This window comes from Hippocampus comes, unplaced genomic scaffold, assembly GCF_001891065.2.
Source record: "Hippocampus comes isolate QL1 unplaced genomic scaffold, H_comes_QL1_v1.1 scaffold33, whole genome shotgun sequence".
Classification (NCBI taxonomy): Eukaryota; Metazoa; Chordata; class Actinopteri; order Syngnathiformes; family Syngnathidae; genus Hippocampus; species Hippocampus comes.
This window is the reverse complement of record NW_017804842.1, coordinates 147,431-162,404: the sequence shown is the minus strand read 5'-3', so window position 1 is coordinate 162,404 and position 14,974 is coordinate 147,431. Positions and strand designations below refer to the sequence as shown.

The 14,974-nt window shown below is 50.7% G+C and overlaps 4 protein-coding genes across 5 annotated transcripts in view; 1 reads left to right on the top strand and 3 right to left on the bottom strand.

The window, feature by feature from the left end:
• Positions 1–573: 573 nt before the first annotated feature.
• LOC109517347 (protein Mis18-alpha-like) lies at positions 574–4,072 on the bottom strand. The gene is made up of 5 exons (XM_019872477.1): positions 3,459–4,072; positions 2,731–2,797; positions 2,276–2,398; positions 1,643–1,745; positions 574–925 (listed from the first exon to the last, which is right to left on the bottom strand). The coding sequence occupies exons 1-5, from the start codon at positions 3,697–3,699 to the stop codon at positions 854–856; spliced, it is 606 nt and encodes a 201-aa protein (XP_019728036.1). The 5' UTR covers positions 3,700–4,072; the 3' UTR covers positions 574–853.
• Positions 4,073–4,167: 95 nt separating this feature from the next.
• On the top strand, positions 4,168–6,331 carry haus1 (HAUS augmin-like complex, subunit 1). Its single transcript, XM_019872404.1, has 9 exons — positions 4,168–4,276; positions 4,342–4,516; positions 4,708–4,843; positions 5,101–5,235; positions 5,345–5,468; positions 5,591–5,656; positions 5,722–5,793; positions 5,906–5,953; positions 6,099–6,331. The coding sequence occupies exons 1-9, from the start codon at positions 4,256–4,258 to the stop codon at positions 6,141–6,143; spliced, it is 822 nt and encodes a 273-aa protein (XP_019727963.1). The 5' UTR covers positions 4,168–4,255; the 3' UTR covers positions 6,144–6,331.
• A 562-nt stretch (positions 6,332–6,893) lies between these two features.
• On the bottom strand, positions 6,894–10,497 carry cfap298 (cilia and flagella associated protein 298). 2 transcript variants are annotated; one of them, XM_019872368.1, is made up of 8 exons: positions 10,367–10,497; positions 9,462–9,614; positions 9,036–9,203; positions 8,719–8,786; positions 8,483–8,641; positions 7,528–7,659; positions 7,218–7,313; positions 6,894–7,136 (listed from the first exon to the last, which is right to left on the bottom strand). In XM_019872368.1, the coding sequence occupies exons 2-8, from the start codon at positions 9,598–9,600 to the stop codon at positions 7,026–7,028; spliced, it is 873 nt and encodes a 290-aa protein (XP_019727927.1). In that variant the 5' UTR covers positions 9,601–9,614; positions 10,367–10,497; the 3' UTR covers positions 6,894–7,025. The 2 variants fall into 2 exon arrangements, with proteins under 2 accessions (XP_019727927.1, XP_019727936.1); XM_019872377.1 differs by having other exon boundaries at positions 9,462–9,619; positions 10,367–10,493.
• Positions 10,498–12,278: 1,781 nt separating this feature from the next.
• Positions 12,279–14,974, bottom strand: part of synj1 (synaptojanin 1) — a 22,856-nt gene continuing 20,160 nt past the window's right edge. The window contains exons 22-24 of the mRNA XM_019871517.1: positions 14,703–14,892; positions 14,395–14,615; positions 12,279–13,434 (exon numbers count right to left, since the gene is read on the bottom strand). Of these exons, the coding sequence (XP_019727076.1) occupies positions 12,652–13,434; positions 14,395–14,615; positions 14,703–14,892 (1,194 nt within the window). The 3' untranslated portion in view covers positions 12,279–12,651. The remainder of the gene's footprint in view (positions 13,435–14,394; positions 14,616–14,702; positions 14,893–14,974) is intronic.

Here is a 14,974-nt window from a genome sequence, read left to right as displayed (position 1 = left end):
CGGGAGAAAAACAGAAGCGCGCGCAGATTAGCCGTCGGACGCCCCACGCCCCACCCCGCCCGACAAGCCAGCCGATGTACCGCGCGGTGCCTGTTGCCGTGGCGACCGCCGCACGGATTCGGCGCGCCGGTTGGACGCGGCCGCGGAGGTAGCGGGGGAGGGCAGAGTTGAAGGGAGGACGCCTCGCGACAACACGTTCCCGGTCGACGTGCGCATCAGATCGTTGCCCGCAAGGATCCCGAAAGCAAAAGTCGGAGGGGAAGCGCACAACCCTCGCGCCGATGATCCGGATCCCTCAAAATCCTTTGCGCTCTCCTGCTCCACTGACACGACGGCGACCAAATTGAGGAGGCGGAGCCTTTCGGTACATTTGCATCCCTTTGCGAACCAAAACAGCAACGTCTCCCCAGCCACCCGTCTCACATCAGTTTGGGGGGAGGAGTCTCAGTGCCCCTTGTTCAGGCTCTCCAAAAACACGCACGCGCACGTTCACCCTCACAGGTGGCAGGTCAGTGTTCCAATTGGTCCCATGTCAAAATAAAGCGCTGAACCGTGCCGGTCTGAAAGGCTTTTTATTTTGAAAATCCACACACCATACCGCGAGATGGTTCCGTGGCATAAAACCCCCCCAAAAAAGATGCAAAACCAAACAACACTATTCGCTTAACAGTTAACACAAGGGAAGAGTGAACAACAGGTGCCCAAAAACACTCGCTCTCCTTGAAAAACATGCACATACACACTCGCCAGAGAAGAAAATGTGTCCCGCGGGGGACCGAAGTGCTGACTGAAGCGAGTTGCCCTCGAGGAGAAGGAGGAGAGGGAGCGAGCTTTTGGTTTGACACGCGCTCAGTCAGGCCTTGTCCTGAGCAGAGCTCTCCAGCGCCTCCACGTGGCGCGCCATGGAAACCACCAACATCTTCATCTTTGGGGGTGAGGAGGAGAAAGCGCACAACGGAGGCGTCATCAGCCAACTAACGCGAGCCATTCGGCAGGTGACCCGTTAGGGGTCTCGCCACTTTGTCGACACCCGCTGCGGAGGTGACATGTCAACGCAAAGCCTCGGTCATGTTTTGCGCCCGCACAAAACGGGGCCGGGGGTGGCAACGGCTCCTTCGGCCACTTCGGTGGGCGCAGCCCGTCGCCTCAGTGAATGGGAATTCACTCCCGGTTTTGGTGTGCAAGCTGGCCACGCGTAGTGCAGCACCGACAACATGTTTTTCTCGCCTGACAAAGAAAGATTCCCGCACGTGCTTTGTCAGTCTTTTGTCTCGGCGCTCCAATGAAGGCTCGACCACAGCACCCCCTACAGGTCGTTTTCGGCACTTTTCTCGATGCCCACCAAACAAAGGCCATTGAGAAGATTGGCGTATTTTTTGGGGGGGAATGCAGACCTCTCATTTTTTGTGGGGTATGTTTAATCTAAGTTTAAAAAAAAAAAAACTGATGCGATGACAGTTTAGTGGGGCGGGGGGTTGTTCCCTTTTTTTTTGGTGGCGATGAGCTCATATGTGAGCTTCCCGCAGCTGAGGTGATGTCATCATTAACAAAGATGAGGTCATTGGCAAGTTCGCCACAGGTGGAGTCGACAAAGATAGCTGGAGATGTCCATTTCTGCAGCCCCCCCCCCTTTTGTTCTTACCTCAGTCAGCACCTGTTCAACATGGCCTTTGTACTCCAGAGTCACCGGCTGCTCCTTGTGGCCCTCTGCTGACAACGTCTGGCTCGCCGAGCCCAGCACGTAACTGCAAACGTGACACACACACACAAATAACAGAAAATTCAGGGGAAAAAAATCGAATCAAAAGCAAATTAGCCACGTCTGATTGATAGTCGTACATTTCTAAGGATTTGGGGATTGATGATATCCACATTCAGTGAGAATGTGTTTGAATCAATCCACGTCATCCAATTGAAATAGATCAAAATGCCGTTCATTTTTTACGAGTTGATTTTGTTGTCTATTTTGATCTGCCTGCAGACTTATTGGGGGGATTATTTCATTTAGATTTTATGCACATGGATTTGAATTGTGGCCGGCATGTGAAGCCCTTTTCGCGCTCGTTAGCAATTCGCACATTTTGGATCGTCCATCGGATTCCCAAACTTTGAGCTTATACAGCATGTACGGGGCGCCCTCCTCAAATAATTTGCAAGAAAACTATACAAAGACGAGAACAGCGGCTCGCCACACGCGTTGGCGCATTTAGGACGCGCCTCCTCGTCGCGAAAAGCCGCGACCGTGACTGCGGCTGGCAAATTTGAGGCGAGCTACCTGTCGATGTGGGCCACGTTGAAGCAGAAGGTGCACCTCTTGTGGTCCAAGTTCTTGGGCGTCGACCTGTAGATCATCCCGAGAACCGTGTGGCATCCCGCGCACACCAAATCCACGATCAGACTGTCAAAAATAAATAAATAAAACAAAATCATAATAATAAGTGATTGACAGGTGTCACCTAGAGCCACGACCGTTTGACACATTGACTGGTTGACATTTTGACAAACGAGTATTCCCCCTTAACCTTCGCAGCTACGGACAATTTTGCGTGTTCCGCGCGCGCCTTTGGAACTTGCAAGGAAGCTGGAAGACTCTCAAAGACAACCCAATGCATGACCCGGGCACAGGATACCAACCACAGAAACTTGCTCGCCGCAAGTCCAGCGCGCCGCATGAATATGCTAAAATAACTCCGGTGTGTTACTCAGATAAACAGATGCGATGTTTCTTACCAAAGAGAACCTTTGCTGGCTTCGTGCAGACGAGCGTCCTTGCCGACCAGCACGTTGTTCGTGACTCCTGAAGACCCCAAAAAACAAACAACAAAAACATGACGTCAAAAATGGTGACGCATAGACCTACTCCCTTGGAATCTTTCACCCCAAAAATGTGAGAATTCATATCTGGAGCAGCGGAATTTTTATAAACCCTCGACCTGAATTTGAATCTGCAACTCAGCAAGGGGGACGGAGAACCTACGCTATCTTCCACTCACGTTCACCCTGTAGTTACGTTTCGATGCACATTTAAGGCTGGGAAGTTCTGGGAGCACACAAGTCAGATGTTGCAGTCTCACCAGCTCTCAATTCAAACTCTGGGTGGAATTTGAACACACCGTAATGTAGGCACAATCTACTCACACTGGGAAAAATAAATAATAAAGTTTTTTTTTAAAAAAATCAGACGTCTTGCTCAAAGATGTTTGTAACTTATTCCTCTTGTAGCTCGTACTCGACGCTAGCTGAATTTAAATACCGTATGGGCAGGATGCGTAACAGATGGATGGATACTTAAAATGTCCGTGGAGATGGCTACATCCTTGTTGTTTTTTAGCAGCCCCCCCCCGCCCCCTCCTAAATCCATAACCCAACTCAACTGTATTTATAGAGCACTTTCAAATAGTGCTTCAAATAACGTGCTTGCGGTCAGTCAAGTCGATGAAGACGAGAAGGTAACTTACGCTTGAGCTGAATGTGAGTTTGTCCGTCTTGGTTGCTGTCCCACGACATTGAATCCCCGACGGGCAATTTGCACTTGGCGCAGATGAACACCACCGGACCGTCGACATCGTCGTCGTCGTCCTCCGTCACAGTAGAGGGAAATAGCCTGTCCTCGACGACGGTGGAGTCCACGCTAAACGTTTCAAACAACCTGTTAATGCTTCCCACGCCGTCCGTGGGACACTTCGCCCGTGTCGCCATTTTTGTTTGTTTGAATTTCCGCGGCGCCACGACGGCGAGACGGGGAATCGAGATAGTTCACCACCTTTAACTTTCCATCTCGTTTTAGTGGCTCGGGCGAACCTCTTGATTTCATCCTCAAATGTAACTTCAAAAACGGACCGAATAACGTTTGTTTACCTGCCCAATGTCATTTTAAACTTCCCTTTTCAAAGTTGACTGTTGCTACGTCTTGTAAGGTTGACTATCTTGATTTGTTTATCGTCCTTGTATTGTTGATCAATGATTTGTTATAGTTTCGATTTGCACAGTATTGTGGTACAGATAAATCACTGATAGCATTTTTAGCGTAGCATTATTATTTCAAATAAATAAAACTAGGAGCGAAAAAAACGTCGAAGTGTACTAATTCCTACCAGGTCTCACACACACACCCGATTGGGCAACAACGCGGAAATTCGGAAATCAATCCGGAAGTGTGGGCGGCAAATGTCCGCGGCGCGAAAATATAAAACCGGGGGGGCTGTCTACGATCGCTCGACTTCCGCAAGTTGATGCTCGCCATTCTTGCTCGGCCATGTGTGAAAAGATGCAGAAGGTAAAGGGGCGCGTACGGTTCGCCCGTCGTTAGTCGATGCGTGGTCATGACGTGCCTTTCTCCAGGTGAACCGCTGGCTGGCGGCGGCGTTGGGCGACGAGGCGGTTCCTCAGTTCGAGGTGACCGCGAGGACGGTGGACATCTTGGAGCAGCTCGCCCAGTCCAGCGACTCTCGATGCCGACACGCCCGCCTGCTCGCTGAAGACCGAAGACAAAAAGCGGCCGAGTACCTGGCCGACGGTGAGGCAAAAGCCACAACAGTGGCGCCCCGATTTCAGTCGGCCAAGCTCGCAACTCAAGTGACTTGTCCTTCAAATCACTCTTTATATAATTGTGTGTGAAGGTCACTTCTGCTCTCGGGACACGTTTATGTTGAAGCTGAGGTTGAGGGGTGAAATCTGATGGCGGCGGTGTTCACTGCGGTCTTCCAGGCACTCACCTCCGGGACGTTCTGGTCCAAGGTTTGGGCATGTCCTTCGCCAGCCTGCCCAAGGCCTGCGTGGACTACGTGTCCTCTCTGGTGGACAACGCGGCGGTCCTGGCGGTCCAAGACACATCTCTCTGCAGGTATGCTCGGTGGCTAGGGTAGGGCGCTGACTTTAGCTCCTCCCCCAAATAGAGAATGATGAATATGCCGTACTTGCTTGCGGCTGCTAACCTCACGTCAACGTTTCTGTTTGGGAAATCATGCAGCGGTGCCGCACCGTGCAGGCCTGTGTATCGCAGAAGCCAGAAAGCGCCCCCATTGCCTCAAGATGCCACCTTAGCGTGCGTGCTAAGGTGGCAAGTAACACGACAGGTGGCGGTTGTGCTGTGTTCCGCAGTTTGATGCCGGCGCTGAACCGGCTGACCGGCGAGCTCCTGGAGGCGGAGGAGTCCGAGACCCAGTTGGACCGGGAGCTCCTCAACCTCAGGAAGAAGCTGAGCGCCGCCCTGGTACTCAGGGGACAACTTCAAGCGTACGCAAGCTCTTCTTTGCTGTCCCTTACATTCCTACCGTTTTTTTTTCTTCTTTGAAAATCTATGACTGCATTCTGCGAAAATGTTAAAACCTTTTTTCCTCGGCAGCGACATGAGCAAAACACGCCAGGCTCAAATGGTGGAGAGCGCCAAAGCCGAGGAGCATCTGCTCAACATGGACTTTGTCCAGGCCAAGGCCAAAGAAATCCAGAGCAGACGGGAGGCCCACGAGGTAGCAAGCTCATTGAGCAGCAACATTGACAAAGATCAAGACAGCCCCCGCCCCCATTTTACGAATTATGCTGGCGTCTTTTTCGTGTCCAAATGTTTGTTGTTGTCATTTGACTTGGTCAGGCTCAGCTGGCTTCCAGGAACATGAAGGAGTCGCTCAGCCATGGCGCACTGGTGGGACTCTCGGAGGTGAGAGCGCAAGTGACGACATCAAACTGCAGAGCTTTCACTTCCTGCTGTGTTGCTCCAAACAGGAAGTGAACGCGCTCAAAAAGCAAATCGGGTCCCTCAAGAAGAATCTGGAGCCTTTCGTGGACCTCAGCGCGGTTTGTTTACCTTTGGTTTACCGGCCCTTTACGCACGTGCTCGACTCTAAACAACGTGCTCTCTCTCGCTTGACTTCAATTTCATGTGCTCTTAACCATTTTTCCCACGCAGAGCCCGTCTCTCGCTCGAGTCAAAATCGAAGAGGCTAAAAGAGAACTGGTAAGTGTGTGGCTCCCAAGAATTTTTCCATTCCCCTGCTCAATTATTACTTTTTTTGGGGGGGGGGTGATTTGTACCCAAATCTGGTGGGTCAACTGAAAATGAAAAAAACGTTTCTTCCTTTGACCCTTTCTGGCATTTCTAGGCGGCGCTCGACTCCCAGCTGGAGATGCATGTGGACTTCAAGTGATGCTGAGAAACGAGACTCAAAGCAATGTGATGACACTCACAAAGGCAAAAATGTCAAATGGGAAGAAGCGTTTCAAGTCACTTGGTGCAGCACTGACCTCTGCCAAGGCACAAGAAGCCAAATTTGGCTTCAGCAACAAATTTGAAAACCAATTGGCCGATTGTGAGAGAGAGAGAAGCTTTAAAAAATTAGGTTGAAATAAATGTTTATGAAAAACTGATCTGAAATATTGTAATGTGAAGAATTTTGAATAACTCATTTGGAAAATGTAACAGTTGATACATGCTGTCCTGTCAGTATGGTGATAGTCTACATGTGTTGCTCCCCCGTTTGTGTTCGAACATCTATTGCTGATAACAGGATTACCAACAATGTTATCTGTTAGCCTGTCAATGGCGTGTTCCATTATGCTTAGCATTAAGCTAGCAGGGACATTCAGAAGGCACATTGTTGGGTGAATTGCATGTGATTTGTTTGTTTGGTTTTTGTTGTTGTTGTTTTAGGTCAACTGTCAATTGCTGCTGGCAGCGGCAATAAACGGCTTAAAGTTTTCTTTTTCTCCGTGCCAAACTGCAGTTTTTGTTCAAGTGAGATAAGTGGAGTTCACTGCTACCATACGGTGCTCAACAACAAATAATCAGCCGAATGATGGCTCTTGTCTCCAAAAACTTGGAGGCCGCATCACTTGTATCTCAAGGCACCGCCCAAGGTCAACGCTTGTCCTGCACAATCGAGTGGACGATGCAGGGAGCAGATGAGCAAATAAAAGCAGTTTATTAAACGGGACCGGGGGGAGACGCCATGCAGTGCGGCGTTGGGTTTTTCGTTGCCGGGGAGATGGGCGGGAAGACGTCATGAAACATTGGCGCAAGTGGACAACCGTTACCTGGGTCCCCATTTAATGTTGGTCAGGCCTTGAAATTGTCTTTTGAGGGCCTGCCGGTCGGACCACTCCGAGTCCATGTAGCTGTCGTCGTCCGCCTCCTCTAATTTCTAAAACCCGAACCCAACAAGTGCAGTCAACACAACTTTTTCATTTATTCATTTGAGGTCGTTTTGTGACATTTGGCTGACCTTGAGCTCCTCCTGCCTCCTGTAGTAATGCAGCATCATCTGCTTGTGCTGCTCATTGGTGACCAGAGGCTCCCTCGCCGGCGCCCCCTGTCCTTTCTGCAAGGCAACAGCAGCACGACATCTTCACAAATTGCGCCCCTCAATTTAGCCACAGGGTTCGCCATCTCTTTAACTTTGACGTCTCAGCAAACCTACAATAGAAGTCAGCGGCGCGCCGCTCGGCGTGTCTGAACCTCGTTTGTCAATCAAACCCCAAGGCGCCCCCCCAAAAAAGAGCTTTGGCGCTGCTCATGGCGTTGTGCGCTCTCACCTTCTGGATTTTGACCACCAGCTTGGTCTTGTCGTTCTTGCCGATGTAGTCCTGCAGCTTCTTGCCTCGCTGCATCTCCTTGGCGGCCCACCACAGCTGGCACTCGGACTCCTCCAGGACCTGCAGCGATGCCTGAGGGGAGAGGAGGACCCTGTCTCAACTCAAGCCGAGGGCTTGACAATTTGGCCTTCCTATACAATAAATTTCCCCAAATCACATTTCCAATGTGAATCTAAAGTCTGTTTCGCCTTCAAATATAGAAACCGCAAATGACCATGTTATTATTCAAAACAAATGTGGCTTTTCAAATCGAGTGAGGTCAGAATCATTGGTTTAAGATATTTCTTTTATTGCTTAATTCTGGACTGAAACCACGAGTGAAATAATTTTGATCCCCCACCCCCCACAAAAATGTTGGGAGCGAAATTTCCGCTTCGAAACGATCAACCGCTAACGTGAGCTCACGTTTAGCTAATTCTACACTTTCATTCGCTGGCGCTCACATCACTCACGGGGCCAGGCCCCGCCTTTCAAAGTCACGCACATTCAAAGTCGCAGATATCACAGTGTCAAGGTGACCCCAAGTGGACGAATAAAAACCTGCACCTCACATGCGCAATTTATCCACAAAAATGTTGGGAGCGAAATTTCCGCTTCGAAGCGATCAACCGCTAATGTGAGCTCACGTTGGGCTAATTCTACACTTTCTTTCGCTGGCGCCCATATCACTCACGGGGCCAGGCCTCGCCTTTCAAAGTCACGCACACTCAAAGTCGCAGATATCACAGTGTCGAGCATGAGCCTGGTGACCCCAAGTGGATGAATAAAAACCTGCACCTCACATGCGCAATTTACTGTTTGACCAAGCGAAAGCCATTTGTATCCAATGACTCAATTCATCGATGAGAAAATGGGTGAAATCATCGATTCCCCAAATCCGCCCCGTTGGGCTCACCTGCGTCCCCGACAGGTCCTCGCGGTCCTCCAGCTCCATGCGGATGGGGTCGTGAGGAGGCAGCCCCATGGGGTACGCGATCATGACGGCCCCCCGCAGCTGTGCCAGGGCTTCCTTCACCATGGCCATGGTCACGCACACGTTGACTTCCACTTGTTTCTTCCGAGGGGACCGACCACACGCAGTTGCATCGACATCGGGGGTTGGACGCAGTCGCAATTCATGTGCGGACTTACTTTGGAGATGAGGGCCTTCGCCTCGTCCACCGTTTTGAGTAGCACGGCTTTCATTTTCTCATTGGGAGCTGACGCAAAGAAAACACGAGTCCGTCATCCGTCACACAAACCAGTCCAAAAAAACAATTCGGTCCCCAAAGGGGGGAAAAACTGGAAATACAAAATAAATACATGTTAACTTCCGCTACAAATTGTTTAAACAAGTTTGTGCTTCTCCTTCCGGTGAAGCGTGTGCCTTAGCCATCGGGGGAGAGCAGAGGAGGGCGTTATCTTTGTGTCCTGAAAGTCGAAGAGCTCAAAAACGTCCGTCTGCTCACCATGTCCGTTGCGCCGGCCGATGTCGTCCTTCTTGAAGACGGCGCCCCCGCTGGGCACGCACTTGTCCTCCCACTCATCCTTCAGCTTCAGGTCCACCAGCTGCTCGTCCGTTAGCCCTTGCATGTTAGGCGGCAGCGTGACGCCGTGTTCTGCCAGCTCGGCCATCTCTGCAACCAGAAGCAAGTGCCCTTAAAGGAGACATTTCCCGCTTTTTCAACGGGGGAGCTGCTACCATTCCAAGCCCACCGTGATCAATGAAAATCATTCACTTTTAACACATTTTTTATATTTACATATATGCTGTACAGTGACCATTTAAGTGAATCTAATGAATCGAATCGAATTCATTCAATCTACTGTTGCAATAAAGTGATTTTTAACTTCAATAATTCCATGAGGATTCTTTGAAGTTGAAAGTTTCTTGCCTGCGCAGATTCGGCCAACTTTAAGCCTCCCGTTGAAAATGGCGGTGATGTCGCGCACGAGTACGTCGACTGCCTCTTGCACGCCGGCGCTGAACAGGAAGTGGCTCTCGTCCCCGCGCTTCACGTGCAGAATAACCATCCTGAAAGCAAAATCTTCTCTTGCCCAAAGAAAAAAAAGATAATAACACAGAAAGAGAAAAGAAAATCTACAATGTTGGACACACGGGGTGTGAGGGGGCAAATGCCACGTAAACAACGCATCGTGACGGCCGTCGAGGGCGTGACGAAGGTTCGAGAACGAGCGAAGGGCTAAAGCTAAAAACCCGCTTTCGGTCGCTCGCTCACGTATCGGCTTCGGAGTTCCCAGAAAAAGAACAACAACATTTACACAACTTTATAAGGCCTTGCTAAAACGTTATAAATGTCACATTCCACACTTGTAAGATAAAATCATCCAACCTTTATTTTATTGACGGGTCCACACTGACTTGTACGTAGTGAACGACTGTTATAAATCATGACGTTTTAAAGTTAATTTGCATCCCGACAGACCAGTTGCAATAGAGTAGAGCCATTCATCCGCGATAAAATTAGTTCAATTGGTTTAATAAATGCATATAAGGAATGGAAATAAGGGAATCAATTGAATAAACTCATCGATAACGTCTAATGATTTTTATTAATTTGAAATCATGTGTTCGGCTGACAGAGACATTTTCATGACGCAAAGCGCCCGCAGGTTTGGGCACCGAAAGACCCTTGTGATGTCGCGACCGCGCAGGCACTTTTACGAAGTACACTGAAAGAGGAAGACATTTATAACGGCGTACTGCTCGGGTTACATTCCAAAAGCGATCCAGCGGCATCAACATAGATTTTAGCTCGTTTTAGTGAGGCTAACGTACCTGCTGACGAGCAAAAGACGACCGAAAAGCCGCGGGGTCACTCAAGACGTTCACGTTTGTTGACATCTGGTGACTTAGCAACTCGTGTTTGGGTCGACTCGTATTGGTGGAGCACTTCCGGGTTCTTCTTCGTCGTCGAAGTACAAACCACAGGTCAAAATGGGCGGCGCGGTACTGCTGTCACCCAGTGGCAAATGGTGAAACTGCAGATTAAACTGCTCGCCAAAAGTAAACACAAGCACCATTCGGTTTCAGTTTTATTTTGTTTCATACACACAACATAAACTGCCTTTATACATAAAGGTGCTAGCGGCTGTGCCCTTTAAATATGGAATATTCACGGAGATAAACACGAATTGCTGCTTCATGTTTGAATACATATAGATTATGTTCACGAGCACAGACTCAGTTATTACTATGATTACTAAAAACTCGAGAGGGAGGACACTGACCTCACAAAGGCAGCCAGTTTGTGGCCTGTAAAATCTCAATACGACACAAAAATGCTGCTGGCTTGGAGATACTAGGATACATAGATATTTATATCGATTTTTTTCCCTACTCCACACAAAATGGATGCCTTTCAGAGCAGTGAATGGAGATTTGGAATTGAACACCACAATTTGCTGGCTTTCATTCACGTTTGACGTCAATATTGGGTTATATTTGTGGAGAACCCAGACGGTTCACATGGTTTCAAACTGAAGGGCCTGAAAATTAAGTCACGTCCTGTTGCAGGTTCAAACAATTGCACAACACTGAATTATGACGTGCACAAAAATAAAAGCACCCTGTACACAGTACACATCACGCCACAGTTTTTACCACGTATCCAAGAGTTGGCTGGAGTTTGAAGTCCAAAATGAAGAATGTGCCCTTTGTGTCGCGTCTCACATCCCCAACATACGACATTATTCTCACACGCACACCCACACACACACACAAACACTTGTCTTGACGGGGAGACAAGGAAATCCATAAGTGGGATGTAGGGTTTTCTACACAAACAACTATGTATGTACACTGCAACAGTGGCAGACTCAGAACGGCATGGCATATTATGTTGAGAGGGAAGAAATTTCATCTGTGCTGTACAGCACATTTGACAATAAAGTTGTATTCAATTCAATTCAATACATTCATGAGGAGCGTGAGCGCAGCGTGACCCCTGACCCCACACTGATATTGCACAAGTGCGCATAGACATTGGAGATGTTGAGCTTGTTGTGTCCGTTATGGCATATCACAGATTTTTAAGCAATTGTTTATCAGCCATTATTTACAAGTCCAAAATTGAAGCTGCGCGCCTTCAGTTTGTGCCACAACATGCCGGGCAGCACTGAGCTCGACATGCCGCGTGATTATGAACGGGAAGAAGCAGAGCAAGCCCCCCAACTGCGCTCCGGTCGTGCCTGCCAGTACTGTTGTATGCTCCGATTGTATGCGCTGTCATCATCTTGTGGCATCTATATGCAATTAAACATTTTTTTTTTGGGGGGGGGGCACACACACAATAGTGACATGTTTGCTCATCGATGCCAGCGATGTATTGTGATAGGCAAAACATTTCCATTCACTTCAACGAGGTGGCAGAAGGTCACGCTGACCAGCGTGTCACATCAACTCGCGAAAGAGGTCCTCATTTCAGTATACAATGGAGCCTTGAGGTACGAGTGCATTTGACTTGGGGCGCTTTTTGAGATATCAGCCATCACCTGGATGATTTGTATGTCCTTGAAATACGCCAGCAACGTTCACAACTTCCGGCCACGGTCAATTCTCTTTGGTTTCCTTGCGGTGCAAGGACAGTTTCAGATGGTTGCGCTCATTCGCCATTTAGTTGGTTTGCTAACTGCCAATAAAACAAAAAAGGACAAAACATGAGACAGTCATGTTTTGTGCTTGCATTTTCTTTTTTTCAGGATTTGTGGGGAGCGAACGTTACTACTGTGTATACACAGTAAAGACAATATTCCTTGTGAAAAAATAGGACATTTTTTTGAGGTGCTGGAACTTGAGCATTCATTTCAATGAGGAAAGATGAGTTGCAACTCTTACATCAAGGCATTACTGGAAATGTTGGGAAGCACAGAAACTGACGTTGATATTGCACAGGCGCCACGGCTCATAATATATAGATCTGTTTGTTTTTTTTAAAATCGAGGGACTAAAGTGGAAGATGAGAGCGCACACGTTTTAGCTCGTCTTAAATACTCTCACACGAACAGACAAATATACTGTGTACATATGTATACGTCATGGATCCACAGATAGATGTCTTGAGATCAGCGTTCAGTTGGCTCTCTGGCAAAGAGGAGGCAGCCGGGACCAGATCCGTCAGGGTGTTTGGGGGCAGCGGCCCCAGAGCGCGATGGGACAGGCGGAGGAGGAAGGGTCGGCATGGCGCTTAACCAATCCGGTTCGGGGAAGAGGGTCGTGTTGGGGGGCAGAGTTTTAGCCCGGTGCGCGTGGAAAGCCGGGGCGGGGGTTAACCAGTCCGGCTCGGGGAAGAGGTTAAACTCAGGAGGAGGGCCCGAGGGGGCAACGGCTTTCGTTAACCAGTCCGGTTCGGCGACGGCGGCGGAGCCGGGGGGCTTGGCGGCGGGTACGGCCGGAAGCGGGAAGTCGTCGTTGAAAGTAACCCAATTCGGGGGCTGGCGGCGGGGCGGCGGGACGGTCTGCATGACCGACGAGGGTGTGATCAGGGACGCGCCCCGGGACAGGCGTTGCGGGCCAACCGCGGCGGGGACGGTGGGGACGAGAGGCGCCCAGTCGCGCCGGCCCGTAAACGGGTTGGTGCTGCAGGGCCGGGCGGGGAGCGGCTCTGCGGATAAAGGGTTCGGGGAGGTGCGCAGGGTCTCCTGCGAGCGACTGCGAGGCATTGCGGGCGGCGGCGGCGGCGGGAGAAGAAGGGCGGCGGACATCGAGGACGACAACGAGGCGGGGACGGAGGGCGGACTCCTCAGGGAGGAGCCGCGGGTCAGGGATCGGGAGCTCTGCTGCGAAGGCAGGAAGTCGAGGGCGTCCGGGGCCTTGGGCTTGGATTGGACGCCGTTCAGTCCGTTCGTCTGTCACACAAAGACAACCTCAATCACGGTCCCGATACTTTACAACAGCGGTTGACCTTTCTGGGACCACGTTTCCACCAGTCCAGTTCTAAACTTTGGGAAGGTGTGTCAAGAAGAGGGAGACCAAAATGCAAAGGACTGTCAGACCAGCTTGACTCTGGCGATCAGCAAGGTCTTAAGATTCTTGTTTGGAATTGCTTTCGAATGTGGCATTTGGAACTATGAAACACGCTGAGCTATCTCGTGTAGGAAATGCGCTGTAGAACTGAAGCTGCCTGGCCTTTCCCGACCACCGCAGTTGCTCAGGCTGCCCAAAAAAGGAGGTCCATGCTGAACTACCACCTGATGGTAACCGGGCAGCATTTTTTGCTGGCCCTGACCACTGCGCGTGCTAAGTGTGCCCAAAAATAGGGTTCAAACTGACACAAGTCTCCGTTGGGTGAGGCTGCCCGGAAAAAAAAAGGAACAAATTGAAACGCCGGGTGGAATGCGGACTGTGAGACCCATCACGCTTGGGAAGACTGTCCACAAAAAGGAGGTCGCGACTGCCTGGTGGAAAGTGGCTTTACAAGACTGGCGCACCCCGCGGGGAGCCCTCAAGCCACAAGCACAATGGAACACTGGCACAGATGAATGAAATCAGCGAAAAGGAGGATCTCAGCACGTATGAAAGGTACACATTCCGTCCTTGTGTTGGCAGAAAGGAAACTAAGGAGGACATGGCGACAAAAAAAGGGGAGGCGGGGTGTAGATGCGCTACGGAGGAGAGACGTGAAGTACCTGTCACCCCGACGGCTTGTCCGGCTTGTGAGAGAAAGGACAAATGAGTCACAAGAGAGACAAAAGCCAGAAGAAGACATTCGGCTTGTGAGGAAAAGCGAGAAAGAAAAGCTCAGTTTTCTCAGAACTGGAAGGGAGAGGAACCGCCCCCGCCCAAAAAAAAACGGCGTGGTCACCAACCTGCGTGGCCGAGTCGCCCTTGGCGGCATCTGACGGCAGGGCGTGATGCGAGCGGGAACGGGGCGGCGGCTTCGGGGAGGCCAGCGTCTGCGCGGGGGCGGCGGCAGGTGTCGGCAGCATGGGGGGAGGCAGCTGCGGCTGGGCCGGGCCGGCGGGTTGTGGTTGCATGGGCGCCGGGACCGACGGCCTCACGGCAGGGGGCACCGTCGGGAGCGCGGGCCCTGAACCGTGGAAGTGAGCTTCACCTCAATACATCAGGCGGCAGAGAAGGGGAGAGAAAAAACAAAACAAAACAAACAGATCCCCACCTAGAGAAAGATCAGCCGCTTTAGCCGCGGCAGCGGGTACTGGTCGAGGGGCCCCGGGGTGGGCGTCGGCGTTGGGTCGAGGGGCCCCCGGGTGCACGTCGGGGGCGGGGCGGGGAGCTCCGGGGTGGAGCGGAGGAGAGGGACGAGCCTGCGGAGGCACGCTGATCACGCCTGCTCGAGGGGGAAGATTCTGGAGAAAACCACAAAGGCGGCGCCATCAGGGTCTGCGTGGGCGCCGGCGACGTCGGGACGACCGCTATCGCCAGTAGCAG

Excerpts from the sequence above, each read along its gene's own strand:
- haus1 (XM_019872404.1), top strand. The coding sequence starts at position 4,256 with ATGTGTGAAAAGATGCAGAAG. Across the intron at positions 4,517-4,707 it reads GGCCGAGTACCTGGCCGACG|GCACTCACCTCCGGGACGTT; the intron begins GTGAGGCAAAAG and ends GCGGTCTTCCAG. Across the intron at positions 5,236-5,344 it reads CTCAGGGGACAACTTCAAGC|CGACATGAGCAAAACACGCC; the intron begins GTACGCAAGCTC and ends TTTCCTCGGCAG.
- LOC109517347 (XM_019872477.1), bottom strand. The coding sequence starts at position 3,699 with ATGGCGACACGGGCGAAGTGTCCCACGGACGGCGTGGGAAGCATTAAC. Across the intron at positions 2,798-3,458 it reads AACTCACATTCAGCTCAAGC|GAGTCACGAACAACGTGCTG; the intron begins GTAAGTTACCTT and ends TGGGGTCTTCAG. Across the intron at positions 926-1,642 it reads TTGAACAGGTGCTGACTGAG|ATGAAGATGTTGGTGGTTTC; the intron begins GTAAGAACAAAA and ends TCACCCCCAAAG.
- cfap298 (XM_019872368.1), bottom strand. The coding sequence starts at position 9,600 with ATGGTTATTCTGCACGTGAAGCGCGGGGACGAGAGCCACTTCCTGTTC. Across the intron at positions 8,787-9,035 it reads CGGCCGGCGCAACGGACATG|CTCCCAATGAGAAAATGAAA; the intron begins GTGAGCAGACGG and ends TCTTTGCGTCAG. Across the intron at positions 7,137-7,217 it reads GGAGGCAGGAGGAGCTCAAG|AAATTAGAGGAGGCGGACGA; the intron begins GTCAGCCAAATG and ends TTCGGGTTTTAG.